Consider the following 21833-nt stretch of genomic DNA (forward strand, 5'->3'; position numbering starts at 1 on the left):
GATGAATACTCCCAAATCTGTTTCACCATTTAGTCTGAGCCCAGCGATGGGATGGAACAACAGCAGAGTGTGGGGCTTTGTGCGGAGGCGGTGAGGTAGGAAGGTGTGGTGAAGGAAGGTGTGGTGTGAGGAGCGAAGGGAGTGTGGGTTGGGAAGGTGTGGTGGTGAGGGAGGGGGAGGTGTGGTGGTGAGGGAAGGGGAGGTGTGGTGGTGAGGGAAGGGGGAGGGAAGGTGTGGTGTGGGGAGCGAAGGGAGTGTGGGTTGGGAAGGTGTGGTGGTGAGGGAGGGGGAGGTGTGGTGGTGAGGGAAGGTGAAGGGAGTGTGGGTTGGGTATGTGTGTGTGTGTGTGTGTGTGTGTGTGAGAGAGAGAGAGAAGACTTGAGGGGGGGGATAGTCTAGGAGGGAATGATAGTACAGACTTGAGGGGGGGGGATAGTCTAGGAGGGAATGATAGTACAGAGATCAAGGGGAATGTGGGAGGGATAGTCTAGGATGGAATGATAGTACAGAGATCAAGGGGAATGTGGGAGGGATAGTCTAGGATGGAATGATAGTACAGAGATCAAGGGGAATGTGGGAGGGATAGTCTAGGATGGAATGATAGTACAGAGATCAAGGGGAATGTGGGAGGGATAGTCTAGGATGGAATGATAGTACAGAGATCAAGGGGAATGTGGGAGGGATAGAGGGATAGTCTAGGATGGAATGATAGTACAGAGATCAAGGGGAATGTGGGAGGGATAGAGGGATAGTCTAGGATGGAATGATAGTACAGAGATGGAGGGGGGATTGAGAGGGAGGGAGAGGACGGAGATCAAAGGGAATGTGGGAGGGATAGTCTAGGAGGGAAGGATAGGACAGAGAGTGGAGGGGGGATTGAAAGCGAGGGAAGATGGATAGGAGGGAGGGAGGTAGAGGACAGAGATCAAAGAAAATGTGGTAGGGATGGAGGGATTGTCTAGGAGGGAAAAACAGGACGGAGTGGAGGGGGGATTGAGAGGGAGGGCGGGAGGGAGAGGACAGAGATCAAAGGGAATGTGGGTGGGATGGAGGGATAGTCTAGAAGGGAAAGATAGGACAGAGAGTGGAGGGGGGATTGAGAGGGAGGTTACAGAGAGCAGAGGTAAGGTGGGAGGGAAGGAAGAATGGGATAGGAGGGAGAGGACAGAGGGTAGAGGGAAGTTGGGAGGGAGGGGCAGCAGGGCCGGGCAGCCACCCACTCTCTGACCATCTGTGCTGCAGAGAACCACAGAGACAGGCACAGCAAGGCTTCAGGCTGTGTGTGTGTTTGTAAGTGTGCGTTTCAGCGTGTGTGTACATGCGTTGTGGTGGTTAATTTCTGCATTACCAAATGAGGAGAGCGATAAACTTCACACACCAGTCAGAGTTATACTTAAACTACATCTTTAATAATAAGAGCTTTGCAATAGCATTTGACTTTCAATGATGCACCATTTCTAATGAACCATTGAAAGTGACAACACAAAAGTACAAAGATCTTTTATAGCCAAGATACACCCCTCTCAACCTACATGACGAACAACAGATATTAGGAACATTTCACAAAGGGACTTTATAATTGAGAAAGCAGTATACCGTAGCCAGATAGCATTCGCTATAAATGATCGTTCAGTTTGGTCCCTAAGACGAGGTTCTAATCTCATTCCTGGTACTTCATAGCACAGAACCATTACCTCATCCAATGGCATAACTCAATTGTCAACTTTAGATACTCCCATCTCAAGTAAAACCCCTTCTTGACCCCTCTCCTGGACAAGCTCACTGAGGGGAGTGAGCCTCTAGGTCATACACTATCCCAGGATAAGTGCAACATCAGAGAGGACATACAATGGTTTCAGACACTGCCATACACCTCCCCCCAATGCCAAAGGAGGGAGTGACTTGTGCACAGACATTGTGGAGACAAGTAATTGGTTCCCCGTTAATCACACCATCCCTTCACATGGTTTAGGAATAGGTAAAGACACATTCACATATGAAGACAATGTTCCATCTTGTCCTCTTCCCTTTCTGATATTCTGCATAGCACCAGAGACATGTAAAAGACAAGTCTGACCTCTCCCCTCTCTGGGCCCCAAGTGACTGAGCCCCAGCTAAGGGAAGAAGTGCAACTGCCAACACCAGAGTCCAAAGAAATACATTCTAATAACAAGTATATCACATAAGCATATTATGCAGATAAGGCATCTTAATTACTTATGTTACCCAACTAATTCTGATTCATCAACCACAGCGTGCATGCATTTCTGTGCATCCGTTCATGTGCATTAATGTGTTTTAATCCGTGTATGTGTGAGTACATTTGTGTACAGTATTTATCCCAGTGTATGTGCTTATCTGTGTGTGCAGTGTGTGTGCCTCGCCCTTGCATTGGATCCATGTGTGTGTCTGTGTGTGTGTGTGTGCGCGCCTCGCCCTTGCGGTGTCACTCAGCTAGCCAGCCCTCAGGGAGAAGGCAGTGGGGATCTGGGTTATTTCAACTGCTAATTTACATCCCAAGGGATTAACCCCTCAGAGGTCCCATGTCTCCGGTTCACCACCCGACCCCACTGAACATCCATCAACATCAGTACACCAGTCTGAACATAGACTTAACATGGTCCTCTCAACACACAGCCCTTAGCTACAGATCTAAGATCAGCTGACCCTCCGCAAGTCCTAACCTTAACCACTAGATTTAAGAAAACCAAACTGACCTTAGATCAGCGTCATTAGGCTTGGACACCCCCCCCCCCCCCCCACACACACACAGACAGGAAGTGATGAGCCAGATGAGTCGGTGTCAGACGTGCAGCTCAGCTAACATTTATGGCAGGGCCATCTGATGGATTAAAGGGGTTGACAGACGATGGAGTGGCACCTCCCCCTCCGCTGCCTGGCCTTGCCATGTAGGTCTGGGAGATTGCATCATGTCAGAGGATGAAGTCATCCTGCAACAAAAGGCAGGCAGGAGGGAACAGGTGCTGCATATTTAATTACACAAGGGGGTGGGCCATGGTGATGTCAGAGGAATATGTACATTTGATGGCGGCCCTGGCCTGGCACGAGCTAAACCCATGAGGAGCAAGAGAGAGGGAAGGAACCAGGAAAAGACAAAAAGGCAATCGATGTCTCTGGGCTTGTGTCAACAGGCAATTATTAATGATGAGGTGGGCTCTGGCTCTTTGGCTCTGTGCAGTGGTGGAGTCAGGGAGCTCTCCTCTCCTGTCCACTGTGTTTAGCTCCCTCAGCACTAAGGCGTGATTTGTGGGAGAGAGGGGGAAGGGGGAGAGAGAGAGGGGGAGGGCCTTGAAGGAGGTGGAGGGAGAGGGGTGGGGGATGGGGCACCACACACACCCCTCTCTCAAACACACACCTCAGCTCACACTGTACTGTACATCTCTGGGAGACATCCAGGCCTTTACTGTCCAATTAAGGTTGGCCCAGGGGGGGAAAAGTACAGAACAGAGCAGCTCTCCAGCCTCAGCCTCTCTCTCTCTCTCTATGAAGGAGCTGGGTAATTGTTAACAGATTGGGTGTTATTGTGTTAAAGTGTTATTGTGAAGCAGTGTGGATCAGGACGTCTCAGCCAGCCGACCAGACAGGTCAGGCAGCCAGCCGGCCGGCCGGGGGTGTCTGTCTGAGAGGCTCACGCCACTGTGGTCACAGCAGAGAGGTCTTAGCGGTCTTAAGCCTAATTGACTAAGAAATAGAATGAAAAGCCCCCATCCTGGCAGGCAGAGGAACCCAGGCTGGCTTTTCTACTGAGCAGAGAATGAAGAGACTATTAGAGAGATAATTAAAAGGAGTCAAAAACTGATAAAACATACTTTTTATGTGAGACTAATTATCAGTTCCAATTTCATTAGGACTAATATTAAAAGTCTACTGAATATATAGAAAAATGAATTACACCTGGAAATGTGTTTGCTCTAGCAGTCTATTCCTGCTACTCTTTAGCAAAAGCATCTTCTCAGTTGACTGCCTTGGTTAGGTGGGGGCTACACTGATTTACCCTTTAAACAGGATTAGTGACTGGCTTCCCCTAGTGTGCCAAGGCAAACGCCAAGACCACACCAGCACCTTTCATTCAGGCTTTTGGTACTTCCCCCTAAAACTAATTTAGACCAATTAGCAGAGGGCATGCTGTCTTGTCTGACCAACCAATCACAGCCAGATAGAATCCATCTCCTGACAGGGACCTAAACAGTTAGGATTTTGATGTTCAAAATGTTCCAGATAGAGGTGAATTGTATAGAATAGATATGACATTATATTATGTGTAATAAACTGTCATGCCAGGTCTATGCAGTACATTTCTATCTGCAACCCACCAGATTGAACAGGCCCTGGGTGACTGTAGAACAAGCGTGCTAAACAATTGTCATAAGTAAATGACAGCGTGACGGCAGCTAGTTCCTGTTCACACGCATGTAACTGTACCGTTCCTTCTGTAAACAACAGTGTTAGTCAGCCAGTGTTAGTCAGCCAGTCTGATTCACTGACAACAGAGATACTAGGCTTCTTTAATGAGTCTGTGTGTGGGTGGGAGAGTTTGTCTCTCCTGGGTCTCTCTATTGAAATGGACTGATTTCATGCATTTATGAACGATTTCATGCATTAATGAACACACTGAGAGATGCTGTACCTTTTTATGAAGCGATGCGCCTTGTTGTCAATTCAGAATTTGAATTATGAGTTTCAAAATGACTATAATGCAAATATGCCAGGGCTTTTATTCACTGAACTGAATGCAACGGAACTCTGATTGGAACATTTAAACTTGGACTTTCTTGGCCTGCAGTGGTACTTTCATGCCATCAGACCTGTGACTTTTCCCAATTAGCGCCATACTGAGACACTGCGTGGTAGGGTGGCAGTCACACCACGGAGGAGTAGGAGAGAGTGGGAGGGTGTGATGGTTGTCATGGTGGTGGGATGGTGAAATGCAGAGCGATTATTCCCAAAGTGGGTCAAAGACAGCATGTCCATAACTGCTGGCAGGACATGGTAACTTTGAAGAGGAGAGAGATAGAGGAGGAGAAGATGGAACAATGTATAAACAAATCCAGGGCACATTGAGGGAACGCAGGCAGAGTGTTTGTGATTAGTACTTGTTATCACGGCAGGCCCATCTAATCTGGTGGTGAATCAGGGAGAGCTGGGATTGGCTGAGGTGTTGCGGAGCCTCCTCTCCACACTGGAGGTCAGGCCATCTGGCTCCAGATGGGCTCCTATTGAGCGGAGGGCGGAGAGAGCATGGCGATCCAGTTGCAGGCGTACATCATCGATTTTCTGCTGAAGTGCAGGAGTGGAGAGGGCAGGGTGTGTGTGTGGGGGGGGGGCTGGATGAAGGCTGGAGCACTGCAGAGCTGTCAGGTCATCTTCTCAAATATCCAGAAGTATTTTTTGTGGCGTTGACCTTCCCTGAGTCAGAGACATATCCATTTAACCACTACCTCAGCAGGCACAGTGGCTTGTCACTGTGGGCTGTGTGTAGCTTAAGCAAGCGCTTTTATTCACACACACACACACTTTCCTTAACACACATCAATAACATGCTCCCAGAAAGCTGCCAGTTCAGCAGAAATCAACATCTCTAAGCACCACTCTTAATAATATGCAAACAGTTTCTATGTCCACTTACTGTATATGGGGAGTTGAGTCTAAAGTCACGTACAGTACCAGCAGTCACTCATAGAGACTTTAATTAACAAAGTACAGAGCTAAGGTTATCACTGAATTCCAAATAAATTGGGTGTCTCTGCACCATTCTGGAGCTTCAAACCTCATTCCTCAAGGCCTCGCTCAGCCACGTTCATACAGCTTTAATTATAATCCAATGAACTCATTATCATGGTTTCCATTCATATCTAAAGTGGGGCTCTAATGCTTAGACTCCTCCGGTCCTATTATATTTATTGTATATTTATTAATGGGTTTTGTATATATTTATTGTATATTTATTAATGGGTTTTGTATATATTTATTTCCGATATTATACATTTCAATTAGAACTTCAAACATTTTAGCAGCTTTCGGCTGAGGCAGAGCTTCCCTTTGATCAGATGTCACTCGTCCTGCTTTCCTCTCTCTCCCTCTTCTCCTCTCCCCCTTACCCCTGGGCATCTTGATGCTAATAGGCATGAGTGTTGCTCTTCTTGCCTGTCAGTCCGTCTGTCTGTCTATGGAGATTAAAGCAGTTGGGCCAGTCATAAGACGGGTTGAATGGGTTCTGGGTTGCCAATTGCCAGTTTCAATGTGGATAGGGATATTGTTTGAACTTTCCGTCATATCAGTTTTCATAAGTGGCTCTTGGCTGTTAAGCCAGAAGAATGGCAAGACTGAGCTAAATGATTTGTTAGGTAGATGTTCAAGCATGTCTTTGAAATACTCCCCTACTTTTTCTGCACCCAAGAGGAGTCATATCTCTGTGCTATATATACTGTACATGTGAAGACAACACCTGATAACTACATCCCTCTATGTCCCTTTCTAAAATAATCCTACTGAGGCATTGACGTCATAATACTCAGCTTGTGTTAGAAAACGAGCATGTTTGGTCTCTACGTCTGGGGAGATTATCTCCTGCAGTGTGTACATCATTGTCTCCCCCCCTCTACTCTCCTCCTCTCCTACTCTCTCCCCTCCTCCCTCCCTCTCCTGTGTGTTAATGTACTTGAAGTGGCCCGGCGGTCAATGAGCTTGTATTAACACCTGACTGGGAGCAGCGGGGCCGGGGCCAGCTGGTGTTTGTTCCTCCACGGTGCCTCCCCTGGGCCCGACCCCCAGGCTGCAGGCAGAGGGAACGGATCCCATGATCAATAACAACATCCTAGCAGGCTGCTGAGAGAGGGTAGGAAAGAGAGAGGAGGAGAGGAGGTGGGAGTATGGAGATAGGGGGAGGAAGAGGCAGGCAGAGGGAAAGAGCTAAGGGAGAGAGACAGTAAGGGAGAGATAGAAAGAGGATAAAAGAGGGGCAGATGAGAGCAGGCTTTACAGTATATAGTTGTTGTACACTTCCTATTTATCCACCCTATCTTTATATTCTCAACTCTTAACATTGCTAACAAAACCATGGCGTAGTTTGTCAGTCGATAAGTCAGACTTTTCATCGGCTTTGGGTGTCACTCAACGCATGATCTGGTATAAATATTTTCTGATCCTTGTTTCTGCCAATATTCTCTATCACTGTAGCTACAGTGTGTGAGACCAAATGGTATATGCATTAGCTTGAAAGTCCATCTATCTCTATATACACACACACACACACACACACACACACACACACACACACACACACACACACACACACACACACACACACACACACACACAATGCATACAATGATGTATACACACACACACACTCTCTCTCTCTCTCTGCAGCTAAGCCATTGTCTGTGTTGGGAGATAGATCAAAGAGACTATATATCAGCTGGTACATTTAGACTAATTTAAGGTCCTGTCCTTCATTCTCAAACTCGATAATATCCCACCACTTTGTTTGTATTGACTGCTCTTCATCTCTCTCTCTCTATCTATCTATGCAATTGAATTGAAGGGCTTTATTGGCATGGGAAACATATGTTAACATTGCCAAAGCAAGTGAAGTGGATAATAAACAAAAGTGAAATAAACAATAAAAATTAACAGTAAACATTACTCACACTCTCTCTCTCAGGACAACCATAACAAAGTATTTCTCTCCCTCCACCTTTCCACCTTCCTCCCTCTCTACTTCCATCTATTACTCTTTCTATTTCTCAACTTCTCTTTTTTCTTCCCTCTCTCTAGGCCTTGGCCATGGCTGAGGTGAATGGACCGGGGCCCCTGGTGTCCGAGCCGCAGATTGCCATGTTCTGTGGGCGTCAGCTGCTGCACATGAACCCTGAGACTGGCCAATGGGAGCCTGACCCTCAGGGCCGCCAGGGCTGCTTTACAGAGCCCAACCAGATCCTGTCCTACTGCCAAGAGGTAGGAGCCAACAACACTGCTATAGTTATGAGATCGACCTCATACTGCACTGTTACTGCACTGTAATGTTCAGCTTATCTCCAATGCTGCTGCAATAGCATAGTAGAGAGCAGATACTTTAGATAGGTTTATGGATATAAAGATAGTGGTAGATTCAGTGCCTTCAGAAAGTATTCATACCGCTTGACTTATTCCACATTTTGTTGTTACAGAATGAATTCAAAATGGATTCAAAAAAAATTCGACACACAATAATGACAAAGTGAAAACATGTTTTTGCAAACGATGACAAGCATACCCAGAGCAGCAGCCACCACTATGCTTGAAAATAGGGAGAGTGGTACTCAGTAATGTGTTGTGTTGGATTTGCCCCAAACATATTCAGGACAAAAATGTAATTGCTTTGCCACATTTTTTGCAGTTTTACTTTAGTGCCTTGTTGCAAACAGAATGCATGTTTTGGAATATTTTTCTTCTGTACAGACTTCTTTCTCTTCACTCTGTCAATGAGGTTAGTATTGTGGCATACGGTAACTACAATGTTGTTGATCCATCCTCAGTTGTATCCTGTCACAGCCATTAAACTCTAACTGTTTTAAAGTCACCATTGGCATCATGGTAAAATTCCTGAGCGGTTTCCCTCCTCTCAAGCAACTGAGTTAGCAATTTTTTAATTTTTTTTTATTGATTTGTAAACATTTAAAAACATCATTCCACTTTGACATTATGGGGTGTTGTGTGTAGGCCTGTGACAAAAAAAAAAGTAAATGTTATCCATTTTAAATTCAGGCTGTAACAACAGCATTTGGAAAGTCAAGGGGTGTGAATACTTTCTGAATGCACTGTAAATGGGTGGACAGACTGGTATAGATAGATATATACCTCACACAACATTACAAATAGGAGTAGAAGTAACCAAACCTAATCTCCCAATCTGTCTCACTTGGTTTGTCTTGTCCTATCAAATCTATATATTTCTGTATATATAGTGGAGTGATGGTGGTCAGGAGGAAATATTTATTGATATTTCCTGAATATTAATACTACCATCCATCGATCTTCCTCCTGCCATGTTTATCCCCCTAATTCCTGAAAGTCTCCTGCATGCCAAACTTAAGGCATGTCAATGGCGTAACAGGCCTAGCCACAGCCTTGGTTTGATTAGAGACTCGCCGCTCCCCCTCTGAAACAAGGGCAAGGAGACAGTTTTTATAAAAGAACATCATGCGCCGCCTGGTGGCTAAATGAAGCACGGCAGGTAAAGCAAACAGCAGTCACACAGTTGAAATGGCTGTAATGTGATTACCCAGCTCATTATGCGTCTGTGATTGCTTTTCCACAAAAGCGTTCCTTTTTCCTCAACGTCTGTGAATCCGGCTCTCAGACAGCGTGCCAAATACATTTTCTCAATCCATTAAACCTCATTATAGGGTTGTGCTTATGTCATTGCCCTACATTTTAATTGAAAGTAGTCAGATGTGAAATTGGGATTATTGAAGTAATTGGAAGTGGGATTGTATAGGTCAACTTGTTTTCAGCCTGGAATTTTCCCTACAACTTAAGGAGAATATCAGTGTACGACGTGCATCGTCAGCAAATAGACCCTTAGGGCCGAAGTGTTTCAGACCGTTGCATGAGTCTCTCCTTTTTACCCTTCTCCCTATTGATTGTGCTATCCTTCTACCCTCTCCTCCTCTCTCCCTCTCCTCCTCTCTCCCTCTCCTCCTCTCTCCCACTGTCTGTACTGTACATCTCCTCTCCCCTCTCCCCTCAACCCTCCTTCTTCCCTCTCTCCCTCTCCTCCTTTCTCCCTCTCCTCCTCTCTCCCACTGTCTGTACTGTACATCTCCTCTCCTCTCTCCCCTCAACCCTCCTTCTTCCCTCTCTCCCTCTCCTCCTTTCTCCCTCTCCTCCTCTCTCCCACTGTCTGTACTGTACATCTCCTCTCCCCTCAACCCTCCTTCTTCCCTCTCTCCCTCTCCTCCTTTCTCCCTCTCCTCCTCTCTCCCACTGTCTGTACTGTACGTCTCCTCTCCCCTCAACCCTCCTTCTTCCCTCTCTCCCTCTTCTCCTTTCTCCCTCTCCTCCTCTCTCCCACTGTCTGTACTGTACGTCTCCTCTCCCCTCAACCCTCCTTTTTCCCTCTCAATTTGTCTGACCCTGTTGTCTCTCTCCTCTCTCTTGTCCTAACTCCTCCCTGATGTCCTGTCTGTCCATATCGTCCATCCATCGTTCCCTCCCTATATCTTTCTGCCTGTCTGTCCGTCCATCTGTCCAACCAGATGTACCCAGCCCTACAGATCTCCCATGTGGAGGAGTCCTCCAGCCCCGTCACCATCCCAGCCTGGTGTAAGAAGGGCTGGGGCCACTGCCAGACACGCCCCTTCATCGTCATGCCCTACCGCTGCCAGGGTAAGAACCACGTCTGCACCCTCAGCCTCATCATTATCATTCTAATCTTCAGCATATCCCTACACAAACATCACTCAAAATATTGCACAACTTCCCTATGATCGCCCACCCCATATCGGAGGATAACTTTATTATATTAATAAGTAACATCATGTCATCATTATGTTTAATACAAAGCATGTCATTTCAGTTATATGGTTAAGTAGCGTTCAAATTCAGCCTCGGGGAAGTAATAATAGAAACGGAAATAGTACATCTAATAGTTCATTTGAATGGATTCCATTGTCAAAGCTTTGTCAGGTGCACCAAAGAGCTTCACTCCATTAAAATGGTGGAAAGGTCTTTCAGTCTGTGTTGAATATTAACCCACTTGTTCCCACATATTTCCAAACATGCCACTATGCACATCTTATACCATTAGTAACCCTAACAAGTAATCCAAATTGCTTAACAAAAATTGTAGTAATTGAAAGGTATGTACAAATAATTGTGACTGATGCGAACATACAGTGCTCTGCCTATAATAAAATGAACAGACATTTGCCCCAATATCTACTGTATATACCTCAGCTCATTTACCCACACACCCCATCACTCTTACCCCCATGCCTTAACCCTAACACCCACATGCCAATACCCTAATATTGATACAATCAAGTACTGATACACCCATATCCTATCCCTGAATGATACACCCATATCCTAGCCCTGAATGACACACCCATATCCTAGCCCTGAATGACACACCCATATCCTAGCCCTGAATGACACACCCATATCCTAGCCCTGAATGACACACCCATATCCTAGCTCTGAATGACACACCCATATCCTAGCTCTGAATGACACACCCATATCCTAGCTCTGAATGACACACCCATATCCTAGCTCTGAATGACACACCCATATCCTAGCTCTGAATGACACACCCATATCCTAGCTCTAAATGACACACGCATATCCTAGCCCTAAATAACACACCCATATCCTAGCCCTGAATGCCCTATTTGTTACTCATAGACCCCAGATCCTTTGTCAGTACACCTCATCCCTGATACTTGCCTATCTCTGCCCTTTTACCCACTTTCCTTAGGCCTGTATTCCCCAAGTCACCAACAGTAACCAATATCCAGCTATTTGCTGCACACCCCAACCCTGTTATTAGCATATCTTAGTCCTGTGACCTCTGACCTGTATATGCTAATAATTTAAAGATAAACTCATAGTACAGTGGGATGTTGCCAGAAAGGATTTGAATGGGCAATAGACGTCCATCCAGACCCATTATCTGTATGAGCCTTGTTGATCCCTACATTCTTAGAAAAAAGGGTTCCGAAAGGGTTCTTTGTTCGGCTGTCCCCATAGGAAAACTCTTTTTGGTTCCAGGTAGAATCCTTTTGAGTTCCATGTAGAACGCTCTGTGGAAAAGGTTCTACATGGAACCCAAAATAGTTTGCCTGGAATCAAAATTGTTCTTTCAACCTGGAACCAAAAAGGGTCATTCAAAGGGTTCTGCTATGGGGACAGCTAAATAAACCTTTTAGGTTCTACATAGCACCTTTTTGTCTAAGAGTGTACACCCCTTTCCTCAGATAAACCAGGGAAATCCATGTGCATACTTATATAAAACAGGTCTACCCCAGTGCCCAAGCCTCAATATTAATACAAACCAGGTTTACACTGGTACTTCAGCCCCAATATTATTACAGATCAGGTGTACACCTGCACATCTAACCCAATATTGATTAAAACATTTATAAAAAACAGGTCTACTGCTACATGTCCGCCCCAATTGTCATAAAAAAATAGGTGTACTTCTGCATTTCAGCCCCAATATTCATATCAACCAGATCTACACCTGTATTTCAGCTCCAATTTACATATCTGTAAAGTATGCACCTGTTTGAACCCAATTAGTCAACTAAGCCAGGTCTAAATGTACCGAAGCCTGAATACTCATAAACTGTAAAACAGGTCTAACCCTGCACCTCATCTCCAATACTCCTACAAACTAGGTCTACATCTTTGACTGAGTCCCAATACTAATATAAACCAGATCTACCCCTGCATATCGCAGCCCAATTACCCATACGAACCAGGTTTACACGTGACTGTCCCAATACTCTGATAAACCAGGTCTACCCTTGTGACTATTCAGCAAAACTCACATAAACCAGGTCTACCATTGTGCAAGAGACACTACACAAACCTATTAACATTAAATATTTGTTAAGTTATGACACTAATTCAGTTTATGGGTCTATACATGGCCAATTCGCCCTAAAATAACAAAATATGACGTTTATAGTCAAGATCACTTATGTAAATATATGTAAAGACTAATGAATAATGGTAAGATCATCTTGATCAAGTATATCCATAACCCAACTCAACTTCAATCTACTGAAAAAATCTGCTATGATTAAATATACATATTATGTTAGAGCCATTGGTCGGTCACATGTTTCCACTTAAATATTTTCATATACCACGAGCATCATGAATTCAATGTATTGTGACAATTTTGAGAAGTCATATGAAACACATCTGCCACGCTGATCCTCAACAAAGGGGCCCCTCAGGGGTGTGTACTCAGTCCCCTCCTGTACTCCCTGTTCACTCATGACTCCACGGTCAGGCACAACTCCAACACCATCATTAAGTTTGCCAATGACACAACAGTGGCCTGATCACCGACAATGACAAGACAGCTTATAGGGAGGAGGTCAGAGACCTGGCTGTGTGGTGCCAGGACACAAACCTCTCCCTCAAAGTGATCAAGACAAAGGAGATGATTGTAGACTACAGGGAAAAGAGGACTGAGCACACCCCCATTCTCATCGACGGGGCTGTAGTGGAGCAGGTTGAGAGCTTCAAGTTCCTTGGTGTCCACATCACCAACAAACTAACATGGTCCAAGCACACCGAGACAGTCGTGAAGAGGGCACGAGAAAACCTATTCCCCCTCAGGAGACTGAAAAGATTTGGCATCGGTCCTCAGATCCTCAAAAGGTTCTACAGCTGCACCATCGAGAGCATCCTGACTGGTTGCATCACTGCCTGGTATGGCAACTGCTTGGCCTCCGACTGCAAGGCACTACAGAGGATAGTGCAAACAGCCCAGTACATCACTGGGGCCAAGCTTCTTGCCATCCAGGACCTCTATACCAGGCGGTGTCAGCGGAAGGCCCAAAAAATTGTCAGACTCCAGCCACCCTAGTCCTAGACTGTTTTCTCTGCTACCGCACGGCAAGCGGTACCGGAGTGCCAAGTCTAGGTCGAAGAGGCTTCTAAACAGCTTCTATCCCCAAGCCATAAGACTACTGAACACCTAATGAAATGGCTACCCAGACTATTTGCATTGCCGCCCCCTCTTTTACACCGCTTCTACTCTGTTGTTATTATCTATGCACAGTCACTTTAATAACTCTACCTTCATGTACATATTACCTAAACTAACCGGTGCCCCCGCACATTGACTCCAACTGTATATAGTCTCGCTATTGTTATTTTACTGCTGTTCTTGTTACTTTTATTTCTTATTCTTATCCATTTTTTTTTAAACTGCATTGTCGGTTGGGGGCTAGTAAGTAAGCATTTCACTGTATTCGGCGCATGTGACTAATAAAATTTGATTTGGTTTTCAATCATACTAGACACCTGAATAATGCATAATATATGGCTTATTTGTTAATAAATACAACTTTAACTTCTCTAGAGTCTGTAAAGTACAAAAGTAATTTTTTTCACTTTTGTGACCGATGGAATCAAATGACTTAAATTAAAATCTGAAATTAAGCATATTTCACATTGTTCTGTCCTTGACTGACTGGCTCCCTGCAGCTATTGAAAGTAGAACTGCAGGCAGCAGCACACCATGGTGTTCTGGATCAATCTCCACTCCCCACCTTGTCCTCAGCTCAGATAGTGCAGAGGCACTAATGTTAGCATTATCTTATTATACTGAACCTTTTCTAGTTCAATTCTCTTTCTTTCTCTCTCTTTCTTTCTCTCTCTCTCTCTCTCTCTCTCTCTCTCTCTCTCCTCTTTCTCTCTCCTCTTTCTTTCATTCTCCTCTCTTTCTTTCTCTCTCTCTCTTTCTTTCTCTCGCTCTCTCTCTCTCTCGCTCTCTCTCTCTCTCTCACTCGCTCTCTCTCTCACTCGCTCTCTCTCTCTCTCGCTCTCTCCTCTTTCTCTCTCTTTCTTTCTCTCTCTCTTTCTTTCTCTCTCTTTCTTTCTCTCTCTTTCTCTCTCTCTCTTTATCTCTCTCTCTTTATCTCTCTCTCTCTCTCTCCTCTCTCTCTCTCTGTCTGTCTGTCTGTGGCTCGGGTTTTTGATCATTACATTTTTTTTTACAACCAAGGCAAGTATTAAAATATTAAATATTCTCCCTGTTATTCCATTTCCCTCCTCTCTCTCTCTCTCTCGCTCTGCAGTGGGTGAGTATGTGAGTGATGCCCTGTTGGTTCCAGACCGATGCCGTTTCCTGCACCAGGAGCAGATGGATGCCTGTGAGAGCTACGTCTACTGGCACAACATAGCCAAGGAGGTGCGGGCGGAGCGACATTATATTAACTAAGATTATATTAGAGTTAATTAAATTATGCCTAAATGATATTACATGTTCATTTTTCAATTAATTTCTTAAGTTTTAATTGGGTTTTAACACAACTAGGACTCTTTTATAGAGAGCATAGACTGCTATGAGACATTAAACTTTGACTTGGACTAATTGAGTCAATAACTAAACAGCAGTGTAGACTGCAGTAGAAGACTGGGGCTGGAAGCTAACTGTACCCAGCTGGGTGTAGTGTAACACAGTACCATACTGCATCAGCAGAGAGAGTAGCTAGAGGACTTTATTATAGACCAGGGAGATGAGGCTGTTTATTAGAGGCCGGGGAGGTGAGGCGGTTTATTAGAGGCCGGGGAGGTGAGGCGGTTTATTAGAGGCCGGGGAGGTGAGGCGGTTTATTAGAGGCCGGGGAGGTGAGGCGGTTTATTAGAGGCCGGGGAGGTGAGGCAGTTTATTAGAGACGGGGGGGTGAGGCGGTTTATTAGAGGCCGGGGAGGTGAGGGGGTTTATTAGAGGCCGGGGAGGTGAGCCGGTTTATTAGTGGCCGGGGAGGTGATGTAGGTTGTAGTTTTTATAACTCACCTTCATCATGCTGAGGAAGAGGTTACCCCCTGTCGTGTTCCATTCACCTCCTGCTAGTTAGTTCCCTTTGATCACACTCACATTTCCTCTTTTTCTATACACCCCTGATCTCTCTCTCGTTCACCTTGGGTCTTTTCCAATCTTGATTCATGTTTAACATATTTTTCTCATCCTCTCTCTGTCTGTTTCAGGCCTGCACAGCAGACAGTCTAGAGCTGCATAGTTATGGGATGCTGTTGCCGTGCGGTGACCGTTTCCGTGGGGTGGAGTATGTGTGCTGCCCGGGGAGGGGCGGGTCCAGTGGCAGGGGGGAGACCGAGGGAGGGGACGTTCTCGCAGCAGGACCCCAGGCCCTTAACCCTCAGGCCAAAGTCAACACAGGGTGAGTCCCATTACCCCTGCTCTCTGTGGTTATGATAGTGATGATGATCGTAATGTTTGACCTTGTACCTCCATTCCCAGAGTCAAAGTGACAACACCCACCCCAAGCCCCTCTCCTGACACCGATGTGGACGCGGCAGACATGGAGGAGGAAGATGATGAAATGGTGGAAGAGGATGAGCAGGTGGTGGAAGAGGATGAGGAAGAGGAGGAGGAGGCAGTAGAGGAGGAGGAGGAAGAGGAGGAGGAGGAGCAGCAGGAGGTTGCAGAAGCAGCAGCAGTGAAAGACCCAGAGGAGTATGAGTACTCCATTGACTCTGGCCCCTACCAGGCTACTGACTACACAGACTCCTTCTACTATGAGAAAGGCCAGGGTCAGGCTGGTCGCAACCCCTCCACATCCCCACCCCAGACCAGGGGAGACAGCCGTGAGTAACCCTCTACCTTCTATCTCACAGTTACATCTTTGCCCTGTCCAGAAACAATCTTTAACCTCTACTTACCACCTCTCAACTAGATCTGAGAATATGTATTGGGCATAAGCTTTATAGGAATACCGCTTTGCCCTAGATGGAATTCTATCTATATTGTTTATATTCTTACCTACAGAAGTGGAGAAGTGGGGTATTAAGTAGTGTCTAGGGTTTTGTGTCTAGTCTGGACCTTTCTCTCTAAAGGCCAGTCTCAGTAAGGGAATAGACTGTAGTTGCTACCCTTAGAGTGGTTAACAGGGCAGTAAAAAGACTGGGTAAATGCTGACATCCCTCTCCCATCTCCCACTTACTCTTACTTATTGGGGAATGAACTGTAGTGCCCAGTTAGCATCTCCAATACTTTCTCTCTCACACTCTATCTCTCTTTAATAGACTAAGGATGATTACACACAATCACTCATGCATTCAAGGGCACGCACACACACACACACACTCACCATGCCTATCTGTCTGGCTGGATATAGGACTTAGATAGGAGTGGCTGGCTGATGTATTTACAGCACTACTCGTCTCCAACTCAATAATGCTGACCACTCACCCTACTATCTGGATCAATGGCTCTCTGGGTAATGGCAGTGATTAGGATATCTTTCTGTCTCCCTCATCCTTCCTCTGTCTTTCATTCTGCTGCACTGCCTGTACCTCCATCTCTCTCTCTTCTCTCCTTCTCTGTTTTCCATCCTTTTATTCTGCCTCTCGTTCCCCTCCTCTCCTTATCCCCCTCTCCTCCTTCTCCTCTGCAGTACCCACCCCTCGCCCCACAGATGGCGTGGATGTTTACTTCGAGATGCCAGGGGACGACAGCGAACACGCCAACTTCCTGCGTGCCAAGATGGACCTGGAGGAGCGGCGAATGAAACGCATCAATGAGGTAAGGTGGGTGGAGAGGCGGATTTGGACAGGCAATGAACCAATAAGATGAAGCCAGGCCTGCTGTGCTGTTTCCATATCTGTGATCTCCTACAGAACCCACTGTTGAGAGTCAGGGGCAAATTGCTCTGGGACCTGAAGTGAGGTTTTAATGCAATATTAATATATTGCGAGAATCTCAATTGAATACTCTTTATGTCCTCTTTCCTCAACACCTTCTCAAAACCCATTGGAGGAGAAGGTCAGAGGGGGGACCGCTGGCTTTCTCATCCAATGGGTTTTGAGAAGGTTGCAAGGGGAGAGGACATAAAGAGTATTCAATTGAGATTGTCCCACTGTTTACTTCAAGTAAACCAAGCCAAGTGGATACCCAAGAACAAACAGACTTTTTTATTTTTAGTAGCTGCAGTTTGAGGCAGATATGGAGCATTTTAAACATCAGAATGGTCCTCGGTGGATTCCTGTCTGAGGAAATTAGTACTTGGCTCTGAGTGTGTTTGTGAGTGACGTTAACACACCTTGCCTTTTCAGATCATGAAGGAATGGGCTGAGGCTGACAACCAGTCTAAGAACCTGCCCAAGTCTGACCGCCAGGCCCTTAATGAGGTAAGAAGATGGAATAGGAAGAGGAGGGGATGGAAGAAAGGAGAAGGGGATTAAAGAAGGAAGAAAATATGGGAGACGGACACTCATATACCTATTAACACAACAATGATCCCCCTTTCCTCTCCCCCCAGCATTTCCAGTCTGTGTTGCAGACTCTGGAGGAGCAGGTGGCAGGGGAGAGACAGAGGCTGGTGGAGACCCACCTGGCCCGCGTGGTGGCCACCCTCAACAACAACCGCAGACTGGCCTTGGAGAGCTACCTGACCGCTGTGCAGGCCGAGCCCCCTCAGGTCCGCAGACAGCAGGGGCAGCAGGGATATCTACATGTTGTTAGGCAGAGAGCATGACTGTACAGATCTGCAACGCTGCTGGGTTTTTCACACAACAATTTCCTGTGTGTATCAAGAATGGTCCACCACCCAAAGGACATCCAGACAACTTGACACAACTGTGGGAAGCATTGGAGTCAACATGGGGCAGCATCCCTGTGGAATGCTTTCGACACCTTGTAGAGTCCATGCCCTGACGAATTGAGGCTGTTCTGAGGGCAAAGGGAGGGGTGCAACTCAATATTAGGAAGGTGCTCCTTATGTTTGGTATACTCAGTGTATATTTGTTAGGCAGAGAGTATGAGTGGACTGTAGTGTATTGATCATTTCTACCACACCTTTTCCACCCCTCCATTCTCTGACTATAATATCATTCTCCTCTCAACAGCCGGAGCGGGTGCTGCAGGCTCTGAAGCGATACATGGCAGCAGAGCAGAAGGACCGAAGACACACTCTGAGACACTACCAGCACATTGAGGCCGTCGACCCCCAGAAGGCTGAGCAGATGAAGTTCCAGGTGTGAAATGAAAATATACTAGGATGAAAAGATACTGTACCTCTTCCTTAAGCAGTGATGCTGCTTCATGAAAAACGGACGCTCATAAAATAACTCTTAAAGGGGCAATCAGCAGTTGAAACAATAAAAAAAAGTGCATGTAGCAACTGCAGATTGCCCCTTTCACAAAATGATCAACACCTGATGTCATAATTATCCTTTACAGCAAAACTAATTTTCACTTGTAAATGTCAATGCATTAAACCAACACATGACTCTTTCAGACTCGGTGGGGGCTTTGTCTTGTAATGAACCTAACCAGCATTGATATCTTGGTTGCAGGTCTACACACATCTCCATGTGATTGAGGAGAGGATGAACCAGAGCTTGGCTTTACTCTACCAGGTCCCTACCTTGGCTGAGGAGCTGCACGATGATATCCGTACGCTACACTACTCTCTACTCTCCTGTTAGCCATGTAGACCAGGATGTGGGGTTACTGCCCCTGTCCTAATATTCATGTTTTAGTTCCTTCATAAGACATTTAGAAAGAGATAAGCTAGCATTTATCATGATGTCTTTTGTCTTTTGAAAGTTCCAAATTCACATGATCTAATTAGTAGGTTATTATTATCTTGACATTTCTCTAGGGAACTCTCATTCAGAAAATACAGGATTGGTGTATATAAGGTGTAAATAACGCAGTGTTACTGTAAATACATTATACTTTACTGTATATCAAGCTTTCCTGTTTTTAAAACCTACTTGTTTCTCCCTCCCTCCCTGTAGAGGAGCTGGTGAAGGCGGAGCGAGGAGACATCAGTGAGCTCATGACCACTTCCTTCTCTGAGACACGCACCACCGAGGAGCTGCTTCCTGCCGAGAGTGAGGAGGAGAAGGATGATGAGGAGGAGGAGGAGAGAGCCTTCCAGAACAGGCCCTACCCACCCCGCATCGGTACGGACACACACACATACACTCTCACACACACACACACACACAAACACACTCATGAATGCACGCATACACACAAAATGTCTCCTCTTCAAATAGTTCAGGAATTAATTAATTTATTTGAATACAAGCAGTAGGTTAACATTTTATTTATCTCTATTGTTTCTGTCCTGTAAAGACCCACAGCCCAACACTAGGAAAGGTGAGTTAAAGGGAAGGGACATGAAGTCTGATATTTGTCTGCCAAATGTCGTTTTCAAAGAAAGAAAAAGTTGAAGTTGATCTGTGTTTTCTGCCTCTGCGCTCAGCCTCTACAGACGAGTATGACTATGCCACATCTGAGAGAAGCCCCACATATGAATATGAGGAGAAAGTAAGAAAAATCTTTTTTTATTTTTTATTACAAACATACACATCACTTTACAGACATGGCATCCTACTTGCACTTGTGTTTACAGCACAGCCAAGAGTTACGCTGACACATTATGTCAATCATCTCATCTCTCCTTCTCTCCCTCCATCCCTACCCACTTTGTATCTCACCCCCTCATGTGTATAATGAAAAATAGCTTTTGTCGCACTGCAGCCTCCACGTGATAAACTGCTACATTTTTACTCACTTACTATAACATCCTCCCACAGCAGGAAGTCAACTCCCATAGAGATATAGTTAATGTGTTCTATTTAATTCTGTGGTACTTCCTCTGTAATGACCTATTAAATAACCCCCTCTCTCACTTTTGCTCTCACTCTCTAGATTAACACCTCTCTGGAGCTCAAGCAGGTGGTCTACAAGTCTCCTGAGATCCAGACTGATGAACTGGTGAGTCTGCTACCTAGATAAGTGTCTGGATGGGCTGGGCTGGGCGGACCCGTCCTCTCTTGTGGTATTGTAAGTCATTCCCATGATGATATCGACCTCTCATTTCCTCATCTTCCCCTCTTTGTGCCCTCTCTTCCCCTTTTCTGTTTCTGTCCTTAGCAACCAGACGCCCTGGAGACGTTCAACCGTGGGGCCATGGTGGGGTTGCTGGTGGTTGCTGTAGCCATCGCCATGGTGATGGTGATCAGTCTGTTGCTGGTGCGCAGGAAGCCGTATGGCACCATCAGCCACGGCATTGTGGAGGTAGGAGGCAGACAGAACAAACACCTGCTCACTTTGATGCTTCCAAAACTTGTAAACTGGAACAACTTGTCCCGATTTGGTGTTTTTAAATCACTGATGAAGGATTTTGAGGCTGATTCCCTGACCTGTCAATGTTTTTAATTTGCTGCTTTATGATTTTGTTATACTCTTGTGAATTCTATGGTTTTTACTAGATTACTTGTAGTTTTTCATGCTGTCTGTCTGTAATTGTGTAATGACTTGGTGCTGCCTATCTTGGACAGGACACTCTTGAAAAAGAGATTTCAAATCTCAATGAGCCCTTCCTGGTTAAATAACGGTTCAATCAAATAAATGGCAGTCCAGTAGATCTATTTATTAGTGTGTGGGTTTAAATATTGTTTTGACTTATCTGACCATCAAGGCTTCCTCCGATCTCAATGCCATAAACCTTCTTCCTTGATCATCATCCCTTCCAGTTCCATTACTCACACAATTTGTTGTTTAGTTGATGTTTGTTTGTACAGCTTTTAGCTGTATGCAAAATAAAACTAAACACAATCAATCAAATGTATTTTATAAAGCCATTTTTACATCAGCAGTTGTCACAGTGCTTTACAGATGCCTAGCCTAAAACCCCAGAGAGAAAGCAATGCAGATGTAGAAGCACAGAGGCTAGGAAAAACTCCCTAAAAAGCAGGAACCTAGGAAGAAACCTAGAGAGGAATCGGGCTCTGAGGGGTGGTCAGCCCTCTTCTGGCTGTACCGGGTGGAGATACATGTGGCCATTAAGGCCAGATAATTTTTTAAGAAGTTCATAAATGACAAGCAGGGTCAAATCATAACCATGGTGACTATAGATGGCGCAGCAGAGCAACACCTCAGGAGTAAATGTCAGTTGGCTTTTCGTAGGCAGGTATTCAAAGTGTAGGAGAGGCACTTTATGCTTATAGCACATTAGTGTCCCCTCCTTCCTGCTGATAGTACTTCCTTATACCGTAGCATTTACTTGTACTGTATCTGTATCAGTATGACCTTTGACCCTCCGTGT

General features: G+C 45.4%; 1 protein-coding gene across 2 annotated transcripts in view; it reads left to right on the forward strand.

Moving 5' to 3' along the window:
* LOC106605617 (amyloid beta precursor like protein 1) overlaps positions 1-21833 on the forward strand; it is a 49943-nt gene that overhangs the window by 24584 nt on the left and 3526 nt on the right. For both annotated transcript variants that reach the window (XM_014201454.2, XM_014201453.2), the window contains exons 2-16: positions 7798-7977; positions 10260-10389; positions 14826-14938; positions 15739-15929; positions 16010-16356; positions 17166-17293; positions 17824-17898; positions 18030-18188; positions 18616-18744; positions 19066-19165; positions 19513-19680; positions 19856-19879; positions 19986-20050; positions 20435-20500; positions 20660-20803. In XM_014201454.2, the coding sequence (XP_014056929.1) occupies positions 7798-7977; positions 10260-10389; positions 14826-14938; positions 15739-15929; positions 16010-16356; positions 17166-17293; positions 17824-17898; positions 18030-18188; positions 18616-18744; positions 19066-19165; positions 19513-19680; positions 19856-19879; positions 19986-20050; positions 20435-20500; positions 20660-20803 (2019 nt within the window). The remainder of the gene's footprint in view (positions 1-7797; positions 7978-10259; positions 10390-14825; positions 14939-15738; positions 15930-16009; positions 16357-17165; positions 17294-17823; positions 17899-18029; positions 18189-18615; positions 18745-19065; positions 19166-19512; positions 19681-19855; positions 19880-19985; positions 20051-20434; positions 20501-20659; positions 20804-21833) is intronic.

This window comes from Salmo salar, chromosome ssa05 (assembly GCF_905237065.1).
Source record: "Salmo salar chromosome ssa05, Ssal_v3.1, whole genome shotgun sequence".
In the NCBI taxonomy this organism is placed as follows: Eukaryota; Metazoa; Chordata; class Actinopteri; order Salmoniformes; family Salmonidae; genus Salmo; species Salmo salar.